The 12,098-nt window shown below is 38.0% G+C and overlaps 1 protein-coding gene across 1 annotated transcript in view; it reads left to right on the top strand.

Moving 5' to 3' along the window:
• Positions 1–11,830, top strand: part of DCDC1 (doublecortin domain containing 1) — a gene marked incomplete at its 5' end in the record, with an annotated part of 64,775 nt that extends 52,945 nt beyond the window's left edge. Inside the window, 2 exon segments of the mRNA XM_054172008.1 lie at positions 6,695–6,716; positions 11,694–11,830. Of these exon segments, the coding sequence (XP_054027983.1) occupies positions 6,695–6,716; positions 11,694–11,830 (159 nt within the window).
• Positions 11,831–12,098: the final 268 nt, after the last annotated feature.

Below are 12,098 nucleotides of genomic sequence, written 5' to 3'. Positions count from 1 at the left end.
GGCTTTGCCTGCCTTCCTTTGCAGACAGATTTTTTCATAGAGCACTGCTAAGGTGTAAGCGTAGTCTTTGTGGGTTTTTTACTCAGGAAAACTGTGTACAGATCTGGGTTTTAACAAAGCTTTTAAATGCAGCTTCAGCTTTAGTAACTGTTACTTTTATGATTCATCTCTTGTGTCTGACATGAGTTCTTCAATGGTTATATTCACCCAGGAGGTCACCTGCTTTCCCCAGTACACAGATCTCATTACTCTTTAACAGACAAAAGGAACTACTGTAAATGTAGCTGATTCTGATAATAAAAAGCTACTCAAAATTACAAGTTTCACAACATAATAGAGCTGTACAGTGTACTCCACCTGAGCCTGACCTATAGCCACACAGAGGCTTAGAGGCATGAGTGACATTGCTGGAGAGCAGTAATTCTGAATATCCAGGATAAGTGCAATGATGCTCATTGAAGCCATGCTTTTGTTGCACAGACTAGATCAGCTGTGAGCTGCAAATCTGTCCAGTGCAGTCATGATTTTACTCTCTGAAACTATATTGATGGGCTTTTTCCTTTTGGGCTTTCCCTATTGATCTGCCTTCTAAATATATCAAATGTTCATCATGATGTTTCTGGTGGCAAAAGGATGCTGTTTCTTCTCTATTTTTTGATTACTTAAGACATGTTTTCTAGTCCAAGGAAGTGTTAATGTTTTGAAATGTGGAGAAAGCTGATTTCCTGTGTGAACCTGTGCTAATTCCAAAGGAATTATATAATCATCGTTATTTTTTTCTCTACTTGTACTAGGCTCAACAATAAAGAAATTTTGATTTCTATGTCAATGTAAAAAAAGTCCATTAAAGTTTAAAATTAAAACAAAAAAACCCAAAAAAAACCCAACCAAACAACAAACCCAAGAATTATTTAGAAATCAGTGAAGTTTGCAACTTGCAACAATAGTCAAATCTAGACTACAGCTATATATGCTCTCAAAAATTCTTGTACATAGGAATAGCTTAACAGATACGAATGTGACTCCCCTGAGTTCCCTTGTGGAATGACAATGTTGTTTCCAGACCCTCCAGTTTTTATTATTAAATCTCAAAGGTGGGAATTTTCCTTAATGAGTTGGGCTTGAGGGTAAGGAAGCAATCTTGGCTAGGTGAACAAAATCAGCATCTTGTTTTTTTCCCCTCCTAGTCTGAATCAAGATGATTCAGCAACTTTGGGTTTTACTCTCTTTTAAAGAAGAAAAATGAAATAGTGCAAACTCATGTTAGAGTTCACTTATGAGCTGTTGAGTTAGTAAACATGGTGATGTTTACTCAGAAAACCTTGATATTCCTTGCAATGCCATAGTTTCAATAAAGTGCTCAAAAATGTTTCTTTCCTCTAATCTCCTTCTACAATGAAAACAGTATTTACAAATGTTACTAGTAAATTCAGAAACTCAATGAAATATGTGGATCCTCTTACAGAGGTACATTTACAAAAGTAAGGTCCAGGGCAACCATAATGTAGAACGGTGTGGTGGTGATGGTATGGGTTTCCTGAGACAACTAGCAGCCACATCTCTTTTCCCATACATAAATGGCAGTCAGCAATAGCTAGAAACAAAAGACCCCTCTCTCACTCTCTGAATACAGTGACATTCATTCTCAGAGAAGCAGGGGCAGCTTTTTGAAAGCAGACTTCTTCAGTCCAACAATAACACACAATGAGTTATTGACTTGTTTATATATGGAGCTCTTTTCAGTAACTAACTCTGACTCCCCACAGTCTGGACAAATGATTGATTTCGTTGTTAGAAAAAGGAGAAAGCTCTTGCACTAAACTCTGTAGTGCAAACTACTTTTTCCCCATTTGTTCCCCCACTGAATAGGACCTTATTAAAATGCACTTTCCAAAAAATACCTGCAGCTGGCCTTTATAAGCATGTTTTGTATATATAAATAAGTAATTTGTCCCACTCTTTTGTATGGTAACAAACCATTGGAGAATCTTGTCAACATATATATATGAAGGTTGAGTGTCGTAGGATTTTGGTTAAACAATATTGTTTATATCAATATGTATATAAAGTGTAATTGAAAAAGCATTTCCAGCAGCTATTTGCTCTCTGGTTACAAATACTAACTTTTAAAAGTTAATTGGCATGATGGGTTTTTACTGAGAAATTCCTGTTTCCTTTGGACGCCAGTGGTTTAAAATAATATGTTGGTTTGAAACTATTGTTTTTTTTCATATGATCAGCTAACAAATATTAGAAGATCTATTACTTAATCTTGTAACTTTTGCACACTGTTGTAGTATATCATCTATTATGTCTTAGTTTTTATACACTGTATATGTTAGTTCTCCGTATACGTATATGCACAAAATTTATTCTAAAGAAAATGAGCCTTGTGTCCTCTTATTGCTATGAGGTTTTACTAAAAAGGGGAATAAATATTTACTTCTTTTTTACAAATTTAGGTACTGAGACATTAAAGTCTTGCTGCATTTGTCCAACATCTGAGGTCAAGAGACAATTTTTATATAGCAAAAAAAAAGGATCGTACTGAGCCCTGCAATATGTTAGTTACAAAACATGGAGGGAAGTTAAGTGCTCACTGGAATGTTGCTGAAGGTATGTTTCCAGTGTTGACACACAGAAGTGTAGTGAAGAATTCATGGAGTTAATACCACATTACTCCTGGTTCTCCAGATTTTTGCACCTGAGAAATTCTGTTAGTCATGGCAAATGGAATGTAAAATGCTAGCAGATCAGATAAAAAATGCTAGCATTTTGCTGCAGCATGAAGTAAGGTCTGCAGAAGGCTGCTTGAGTTAGAAGGAAATAAGATATCATATCCCTTATATCCATGTGAATATTCTTTGTGTTTCTTACAAGATTCGAGGAAGCATGGATTTTCAATTTGTATAGGTTTGTATGGCAATAAAAAGAAAGCTGGGAAAGTGTAAAATGTGGATTTCTAATCTGAAATATCAGCCCTGAAACTTGCTGATTTTGTTATTCTAATTCAGTGACTTAGTCTTGTCATGCCTTGTTTTTACAAATTTGTATTCTTTACATCTTTTTTTTTGTTTGCTTGTTTGAATTTATTTTATCTTTCTTTTAATTCTTAGCCTTTGTTTTCCAAACCAAAATATTTTTGCTTATCATGCTTTCATCCTTTTTCTATCCTTAATATAGCTTTCTCAACACAATTTAGCTCCCTTTTGGAGTGCTAGCACAGACAGGACACCAGTTTCCACCTAACAATAATCCTGCCCAGGCATTTCTGATTAAGAAATTCACAATATTAGCAAAATTTAGATATCAGCAATGGTATTCTGATGTTCTTGGAACTTTGCTTAGAACCTGATTAGAATTTCTAGAGATTTAATTGAAAACAAAACAAACCAAAACCCCAAAAACCTCCTTGTGGGTAAGTTATGGGAGAAAAACTCAACTAAATATCTTTGCTCTTTCCACATCTTATTTCTATATAAATTTTCACATGAACACCAGAAATTGGCATACTTTTGAACAAGTCTATATAAGTACAGCAAAAAGGACATGGAAAGAGCTGTATTTTCTATAGAAATCCATGCATAGAGGAGAAATTTGCTGCAGAAGTGAATGCCCATCTTGTTCTCTTTAATATCTATGTGTCTTGCTCTGTGCCTCGTGGATGTTGATCAGGAGCTCATAGTAGAATCTTTCTTCACTGGTTGTGGAGGGTCGGGGGAGGAAAAGGAAGAGCTATTCTTCTGTGTAGCTTCTGTAGCCTTTTGTGAAGACCCAAAGATCCATTGGATTTTCCTGTGATCTCAACTTATCCATACGTACAATTGACTCGTCCCTCCCTCTGTGTATCCTGAATGTCCTGGGACAGACCCTCAGCTGCAGTGAAGTGATGTCAGCTGAAGTTGGTGGCTTTTTACTCATTTAATTGAGTGACATGCAAACCTGGACTTACGCCCTCTTCACCAAAGCCTTTCAGAAAGTCTATGAACAGCAGCTTTGTAGAGCTTTTAGCTTTTGTCTCTCCTACAGATTCAGGTGTTATGCAAGGAATCAAGTAAGGGTGATCAGGAACAGATCCTGGTCTTTGAAAGGCATTATGTTGCAGTGATCTAAGTATATTTGTTTTTTTGGACAAGTTACACTCATCTGACTGCAGAAACTGATCTGTTTTCTGTCTGAAGTGTAACCACCAGTTTAAATACTATTTTTTTTCAGTCAGTAAAGTCCAATTGAACAGTGATAGGCATGATACAAGAGTGAAAGGGCGTGCATGCTGAAAATGGAGGATTCTGTATTTGTGTCTTTCATTTCCATTAGATTGAAGTTAAAGCTGCAGTATGTACATTTGAAAAAAAAATTTGCTTTAAAACAACTCTTTGGGTTTAGACTCCTGTATATTTTTTTTTTCTTCAAAGATGTTTTACTTTATTTTTTGCCTCTGCATAAAAATGCAGGTCTGTCTGTTCTGAAATCCTGAGCACAGTGCCATAAGAATTTGTCAAGATAGTTCTCAGATTCTTTGTAAGTGTCCAGGAATTTTCTCATATTCAGAATCAGAACTAACAAAATAACAACTTTTTTTTCGTTTGGTCAAATAAAAAGGCATATCATGTACAGCTCACTTTGTTAGCCCTTTGCTCATGCCAGGAAGAAAACTTTTCTCTGATGAGGGTAGCAGTAATAATCTTTTATATTTACTTAAAAGCTTACCCATCTGCTTCCAGTTGTTCTGGTTTTGCTTTCAGCTGTAATTGCTGAAAACCAGTGGGTGTACTAGTGTCAGTCAAATCGCCATGTGACAGCAAGTCTATACAGACCCTTTTTTTCCCCCCCCTTTCTAGATTTTTCATTTACCACCCCTAAATGGTTTGAATTGTATCAAGCTTTGGGAAAGTACATGAAATCCTGGTTTCCTTGAAGTAAGTAAATGGTCCTCTCATACCAGTCTCCTTTGACAGGTATCCAGGGGAAAGCAAAAACATAGAATTCTCACTGTTCAGAAGAGGGAAAAGACAAATGTGAGGCCAGTGATCTCAAAGGTCTCTTCCAACCTATTCTATTCTATTCTATTCTATTCTATTCTATTCTATTCTATTCTATTCTATTCCCTACCACAGGTAGAGTACAAGTATTTAAATAGGACCTCCTTAATGAGTTGGAGACTGAGTGTTTTAAATAACCCTTACAAAAGCAATTGTCTACTGTCAGAAGTAGCATGGCTTTAATTGTTTTTTTTAACCTCATCTCTACTGCACATAAATTAGAGACTCTTTTCTTAGATTTAACATACTGGCTACTGAAAAACATATTTGGGATGTATGAAGTTGTCAGGTTATTCATTCTGAAGGCAATTTCCTTATATTGCAGACCAAGTGAACACTAATAAAGTTTAAAATATGGAATCATAGAATGGTTTGGGTTGGAAGTGACCACCATTATGGTGCAGAACTTGTTCCTAACATCCAATCTAAGTCTATGCTACTCTAATTTCAGACCATTGCCCCTTGTTCTATCACTACAGGCCTTTGTAAACAGTCCCTCTGTAGCTTTCTTGTACTTCCTTTCAGGTACTGGAAGGCCACTATTAGGTATCCCTGGAGCCTTCTCTTCTCCAGGCTGAACAGCCCCAGCTCCCTCAGCCTGTCCTCATAACAGAGGTGTTCCATACCCCTGATTTTTGCAGACCTCCTCTGGACCCACTCCATCAGGTCCATGCTGTTTGGGTGCTGAGGGCTCCAGAGCTGGATGCAGTACTCCAGGGGACATATTACCAGAGCAAAGTGTCAGAATCATCCCTTTTGATCTGCTGGCCATTCTAACTATCCTCCTGAAGATTTCTGGCACACTGAAGAGTATGGAAGTAGTGCCAGACACTGTAGCACCCAATCCCAAAGCACCTAGGAGAGGCAAGGTCACACCTGGGTTTGAGTGAGTCTGAATCTGAAGGACAGAACTCATCATTGCAGCTGTGAGCACCTTTAACTTGCATCTGTGAGCACCTTTAACTTGTGAACAGTGATGAAGTAACTAGGAGGAGGTGAGAAGCTGCTGCCCGTGTCACAGCATGGAAAAGTGGTTGCTGAGTGGAATGTAGCCACAATTTTTTGGTTCTTTCTGATGGAATTATAATTCCACCACTCAGGTAATGTTTTGTCCTTTAAATAACTCAATTGGTTGTCAAGATTTCTCCTGTCCTTTGGTACTGATATTATTGACATCAGCATGAATACCAATTTAGTAATACTTCCATGCTGAATGTTCCAGCTCTGTCTTTAAATATTTCTTAATCTTGTAATTTGTCTAATTAAACAATTTCTTCCTTACTGTACTTCAAATAACAGGTGTTGTATCACATTAGTGGGCATATTATTTATCAACTGTGTTGTACAAATTAGTGAAATATAATTAGTCAATCAAAGATTAGATTTTGTTTCACTAACAAGATGACATTCAAGGTGGCAAACAAAGACTGATTGTTTAACAGGATTGGTGTCACTGGGGACATGGTATTTTGTATATTATTTAAAAGGTGAACATTTGCACCCATAGTAAATGACTGATTGTGGCACCATCACAGCCTTGCTCAAAGATGTTTTCTCCTCTTTTCTGATTCCCTGCTGAATAGTCTTGTTTCTGTTTAACAACTAAAGCAATAAAGATACGTGAAATTTCCATTTCTTTCCTTCCTTAACAGCCCTCCTCTGAGATTCTAGAAGGTAAGTGCTATCAAAGCCATCTTTGGAAAGCATTTGGGCATATGTAGATGCAGATAGGTACAGAATATGATTTTCATTATTTCCTCTCTATTGGGAGTGAAGATGCTGGAAATTTTGATGGGGAACTCATCATTTTGCAGAATTACATCACTCATTGCTTATTAACAAAAGTCTTCCTCATCATCCCTGGTGCCATTAATTTTGTCTGGTTTAGAAAATAATTAGAGATGCTGAGCTCAGATCCTAGTATAAATCAATACCAAAGTTGTTGAAGCTTGGCTGATCTATACCAGCTGAGATTTGTTTCACTGAATGTGAACTCCTTTTGTTATTCTTATAATCATGTTTTTCCTGCCCCTTGTTCAGATTTCAATTGACAGGTTCAGTGCAAAGTGGCTCTGAGCACTCTGATAACATGAGTGGACTCTCAGTGATACAGCATTTAAACTGACAGCTGACTTTACAGTGCCAAACTAGACAGGAGAGGCACGAAGAGATGCTGGTGATAGATGGGCTTTGTATATAGACATAATAAAAATAACTAATATCTTATTTTCCATAGATTTTCAGTAACACCAGTAGACTTTAACTTAGAACATACCTTACAGAGTTGTCTTGAATCCTCTGTACTGTGTAGTCAGAAGCAGTTCAGTAGACTCTAAGATATTATAAACATTATATTATTGATATTTCCGTCACCTTGCTGGACAGATTATGGAAGAAGAAAATAGTTTTAGTATAGCAAGAAAAACAGTTCTCTCATAAGGTAGAATTTGACAAGGCTGCAATACACAGGGAACCTCAACTTACAGAATCATAGAATCATTTCAGTTGGAAAAGACCTCTAAGATCATCAAATCCAACTTCTCTCACATCAGTGCTGGTCTCCTGCTATATGCCAGCCAAGGAGATGACCCTCCTGTATTTTTAATGAGAAAAGCAGCTTATTCTTTGCATGTGGTGGGGTTTTTTTGGCTACGTTGTCTTCATTTGCCATTCCCTTACCCAAATGCTGTACAAGTGTCACTTCCATGATGAGTTTTCCTGGAGAATGAGGAGTAAAATGTGTAGGCTCTCTGCAGCACAATGAAAGCATGCATTTTTTTCAACTTATGCGCACGTAAGCCTTCTTTTGTGAATCAGACTCATAGGGTCAGATAATGTTTAAAGGGAAAGGCTTTATGTCTCTCAGGCCTGCATGTTTCCACATGGATGCTTCTACACACACACAGATTGAATTATGAACAGACCTATTAATGCTGGGATCACAAAAGGTCAAGTTTTGTCTTCTTTTACCTCTATTCAGAATTGCTTTTGAAAGGGGGGAAAAAAGGGATTTGCAGAAAAAAAGATTCATGATGGAGAATTTTACAGGTCTTTTTTTTTTTTTTTCTGTCCTTTTGCAACATCTGGGAGTTGGAGAGGAAAAAAACAATCTTAGTATGTAAAACAGTCTGGGGGGGATTGTATTACTAGATTTTAATATATCTCATTTGGGTCACTTGTAGGGTTACCTTGTGGAATGACCTGCTACCTAAGGAAAAAGAAAACATTAAAGAAGGACTTGAGCAAAATGTTTCTTCTACTATAGTAGGTATGTTTGACTGAAGAAAAGTCATTAAAATGTTCCAAATAAATCTTAGATGTTTGTCATTTTGATAATAACACAGCTCTAGACTCCGAAATGTTTTGCAGGCAGATCTTACATTGACGTTGAGCTAATCCTTCAGAATCTTCAGACTGTTAACTATAAATGTTATGTTACACTTGTACATAAAAGTGGATAATCTCCCCATAAGTAATATTTAGATTATTTTCACAAATATCTTTGCAAGAAAATCAAATAATATCATTGAAGAGTTTCTGCTGCTGTACATTTCATGTTCTACATCCAGCCATGCAGAGTCATGGGATCATGCTAATACTTTAAAATATTTGCTCCTATATTTTCTACAGAAAAATATATAAAAAAATACATTTTCTACAGAAAATATGGTTGAGAAACAGAGAACTGAGACTGAACTATTAATAGATGCTTTTAATATAGTAAGAGGTTAACATTACACCCTAAAGCTCTGCATTACATAGGTGTATTTTTACATATATATGCTTGCATGAGGGAATGCAAGTATGAATCTCTAGACTGCACCACTGCTCACTTTGTGTAATGCTAAAAATGTATGACTGTGCCTTAATGCTTTGCTTATATTTGCAAAAAGTTATACAAAATATCCTAAAGTAGAAAAAAAATGCACTATGGTTATTTCTTATTAAATGCCAAGATAGATGCAAGGTAAAAAGTTTGCTTCTTTGTACTTTCCCCAACTGTCCCCTCAAGTACTTAGTAAGTAGTTGTCTATCCACTTCCACAATACAGACACATCTGACTATCCATCTTAAGTTGTCACTGAATCAAGCATTGTGTATGTGCAGACTGACTCTTAATTCAATCATACATAACCAAACCATACTGTAGGTAAGGAAGCACATTCTGTGGTTAAAAAAAAAAGACCAAGATGAAGGATGAGTACAACACACAATGCATTCTTGTCATAAGTGCTGTGCAGCACAGTCTGCTTTAATCCTGCTGTGCTTGCACTCACAGGTTAGGTTATTCTTGAGTGCCAGTGCTTACTTCAGTGGAATGCCAAGATATTATGTCATATGTCTACAGGGACTATCACTCCTTGTTTGTAGACTAAGGTTGTTTAGCTCTTCTTTGCATACAAAGTATTTTCTTTTGTATGGTATTAAATGATGGTTATAGCTGCATACATACAGAAATGGTAAACCCAATGCTTCTCAATATATTCTGCTGGTTTAGGTAAATTCCAAACATCAGATGTCACCTGGTAGTGTAGCACAAAAACTTTTTAGCTGTTTATATAGCAAGCTTTGCACTGGTTATCTGCCGTTGTTCACCAAGAGGTGCTATTATTTCATTGATGAAGTTATGCATTGACTATACATTTTGATTAGCATTTCCCATCAATGGCCTGATTGCCCTCATGAATTACAGGTGAAGAGTTCAACTTGGAGCACATAGCTGAGAGAATGTACACTTTCAGTTAAAAGCAGAGGGTTTTATTACTTTGACCAAACACAGAGGTGCACATATAAATGTGTGTGTATAAATATATTTGTGTGTGGTATGTACTTCCTTAAAAAACCAAGAAATTCTCTGCATCTCATTTTCATGCTTCTCAGTTCTTAAATATGCTGGAAGTTAGTAAACTGCTCTTCATGCCACCATTTCCACTTTATTCTTTAGAGATAAACTTTCTGGGTGGTCTGTAAATCTGTTTTGAGTTGCCCTGCATCAGGAATGGAAACTTCTGTTGCACCAGTTCTAGGTAAACTTCAGTGTGTCTGCAGCACTGAGAACTGAATTACAATCCTTAAGATCAAAACCTTCCTGGCCATGTTCCTGGCTGATTTCCACTAGGTGATCCTGCTCTAGTGGGGAGGCTGGACTAGAGGATCTTCAGAGGTCCCTTCCCTCCCTTGAGGTTCAACAAACCCAGTGCAGGGTCCCGCATCTGGGTCGAGGCAATCCCAGGCACAAATACAGGCTGTGCAGTGACTGGCTGGCAAGCAGCCCTGAGGAGAGGGACTTGAGGGTGCTGGTGGATGAGAAGCTTAACATGAGCTCTCAGTGTGCACTTGCAGCCCAGAAAGCCAATCAGATCCTGGGCTGCATCAAGAGAAGTGTGGCCAGCAGGTCAAGGGAGGTGATTCTCCCCCTCTACTCAGCTCTGGTGAGACCCCACCTGGAGCACTGAGTCCAGTTCTGGAGCCCCTATTACAAGAGGGATATAGATGTGCTGGAACGTGTCCAGAGAAGGGCTGCAAGGATGATCAGAGGGTTGGAGCACCTCTCCTATGAGGACAGACTGAAAGAGTTGGGGCTGTTCACTCTGGAGAAAAGGCTCTGAGGTGACCTCATTGTGGCCTTCCAGTATCTGAAGGGAGCCTACAAGAAGGCTGGGGAGGGACTTCTTAGGATGTCAGGTAGTGATAGGACTAGGGGGAATGGAATGAAGCTGGAGGTGGGGAGATTCAGACTGGACATGAGGAGGAAGTTCTTCACCATGAGAGTGGTGAAGCCCTGGAATGGGTTGTCCAGGGAGGTGGTTGAGGCCCCATCCCTGGAGGTGTTTAAGACCAGGCTGGATGAGGCTCTGGCCAGCCTGATCTTGGTGTGGGGTGTCCCTGCCCATGGCAGGGGGGTTGGAACTAGATGATCCCTGTGGTTTTTTCCAACCCTGACTGATTCTATGATTCCAACCCCTGCCATTCTGTGATTCTGCCATATATGGCAGCTTCTGTATTGGTTCATAACTGGGTGAGCTAGTTCACTTGAGCTGATTTCTTTAAAAAAATACCTAAAATAGGAATTCTAGGACTTTGATCTGAACCTAGTTGTGATTTACATACAAGCCTTTTTCAGCAAACTATCCCAGTTTGGCCCCTTAAGTTTTATTTTTAAAAAGTTAGTCCTGTAAGTATGGGATTAAACATATTGTTAGGCTCTCAGTTAGGAACATTTTAAAGACTGCATTAAGTATTTAAATTTTCTTCTTAATCAGAAAGGACACTGAAAATAAAGGGATCTTTATTGTTATTGTACCATATGGTCACTTAAAAAAAAAAGTAGAAAATAGTCTACATCCTTTCCAAAACCAAATTTGTGGTGATGAAAATTGGTTCCCAGTCTCAGAAAAGAGGACTGTCCTTCATGCTTTCTCCTTAGAAGGTGTCAGGGTTAGGTAGTTTAGGCAGCACCTTCCTTCTGGATATGTTCTTTTGGATTATTTTGTTTCAGCTGTAGATCTGGATAAGGATAGTCCTGAGGCTGAATACCTTTGTTCCTTTTCAGACACAGCCCGTTGAAGCTGTATGTGACATGCTAGACTGAGGCATGGTTATGACTATCTTTTGTGAAGTGATGTAAAACCACTCTTACTGTCCTCACAGGGTACAGACAACTGAAGCACAACCTTCCACTTAGCTTCGTAGAAAAGGAATTCAGTTTCACGTTCCATGGCTGGAATGTGGGAACTGGGGATGGCTGGCAGATCTGCCTCAAAGGTGCTTTTCTAGATCAAAAATAACACACTCAAGTAGATGCATCCAAATGATTCCTGAGAGTTGCTTGGTTTATTTTACGTTTTTAACTTGCATTATTTGCTTATCGGGCATGTGAGGATGGGAAAGGCACATGGTAAGTACTTGTTAATGAATGAAAAATAACTGGAAAATTACTTTGAGAATCAATCTGGAGCTGTTAGGAAAAGAGTAAGCAAATGATCACTTTTAATGCAAGTATTAGATTGTTTGGAATTAAATGATTTTAGGTTTTCACTTGGAAAAACTGGGCTT

The sequence above is a fragment of the Dryobates pubescens genome, chromosome 22 (genome assembly GCF_014839835.1).
Source record: "Dryobates pubescens isolate bDryPub1 chromosome 22, bDryPub1.pri, whole genome shotgun sequence".
In the NCBI taxonomy this organism is placed as follows: domain Eukaryota; kingdom Metazoa; phylum Chordata; class Aves; order Piciformes; family Picidae; genus Dryobates; species Dryobates pubescens.
This window is presented reverse-complemented; position numbering and strand designations above follow the sequence as displayed.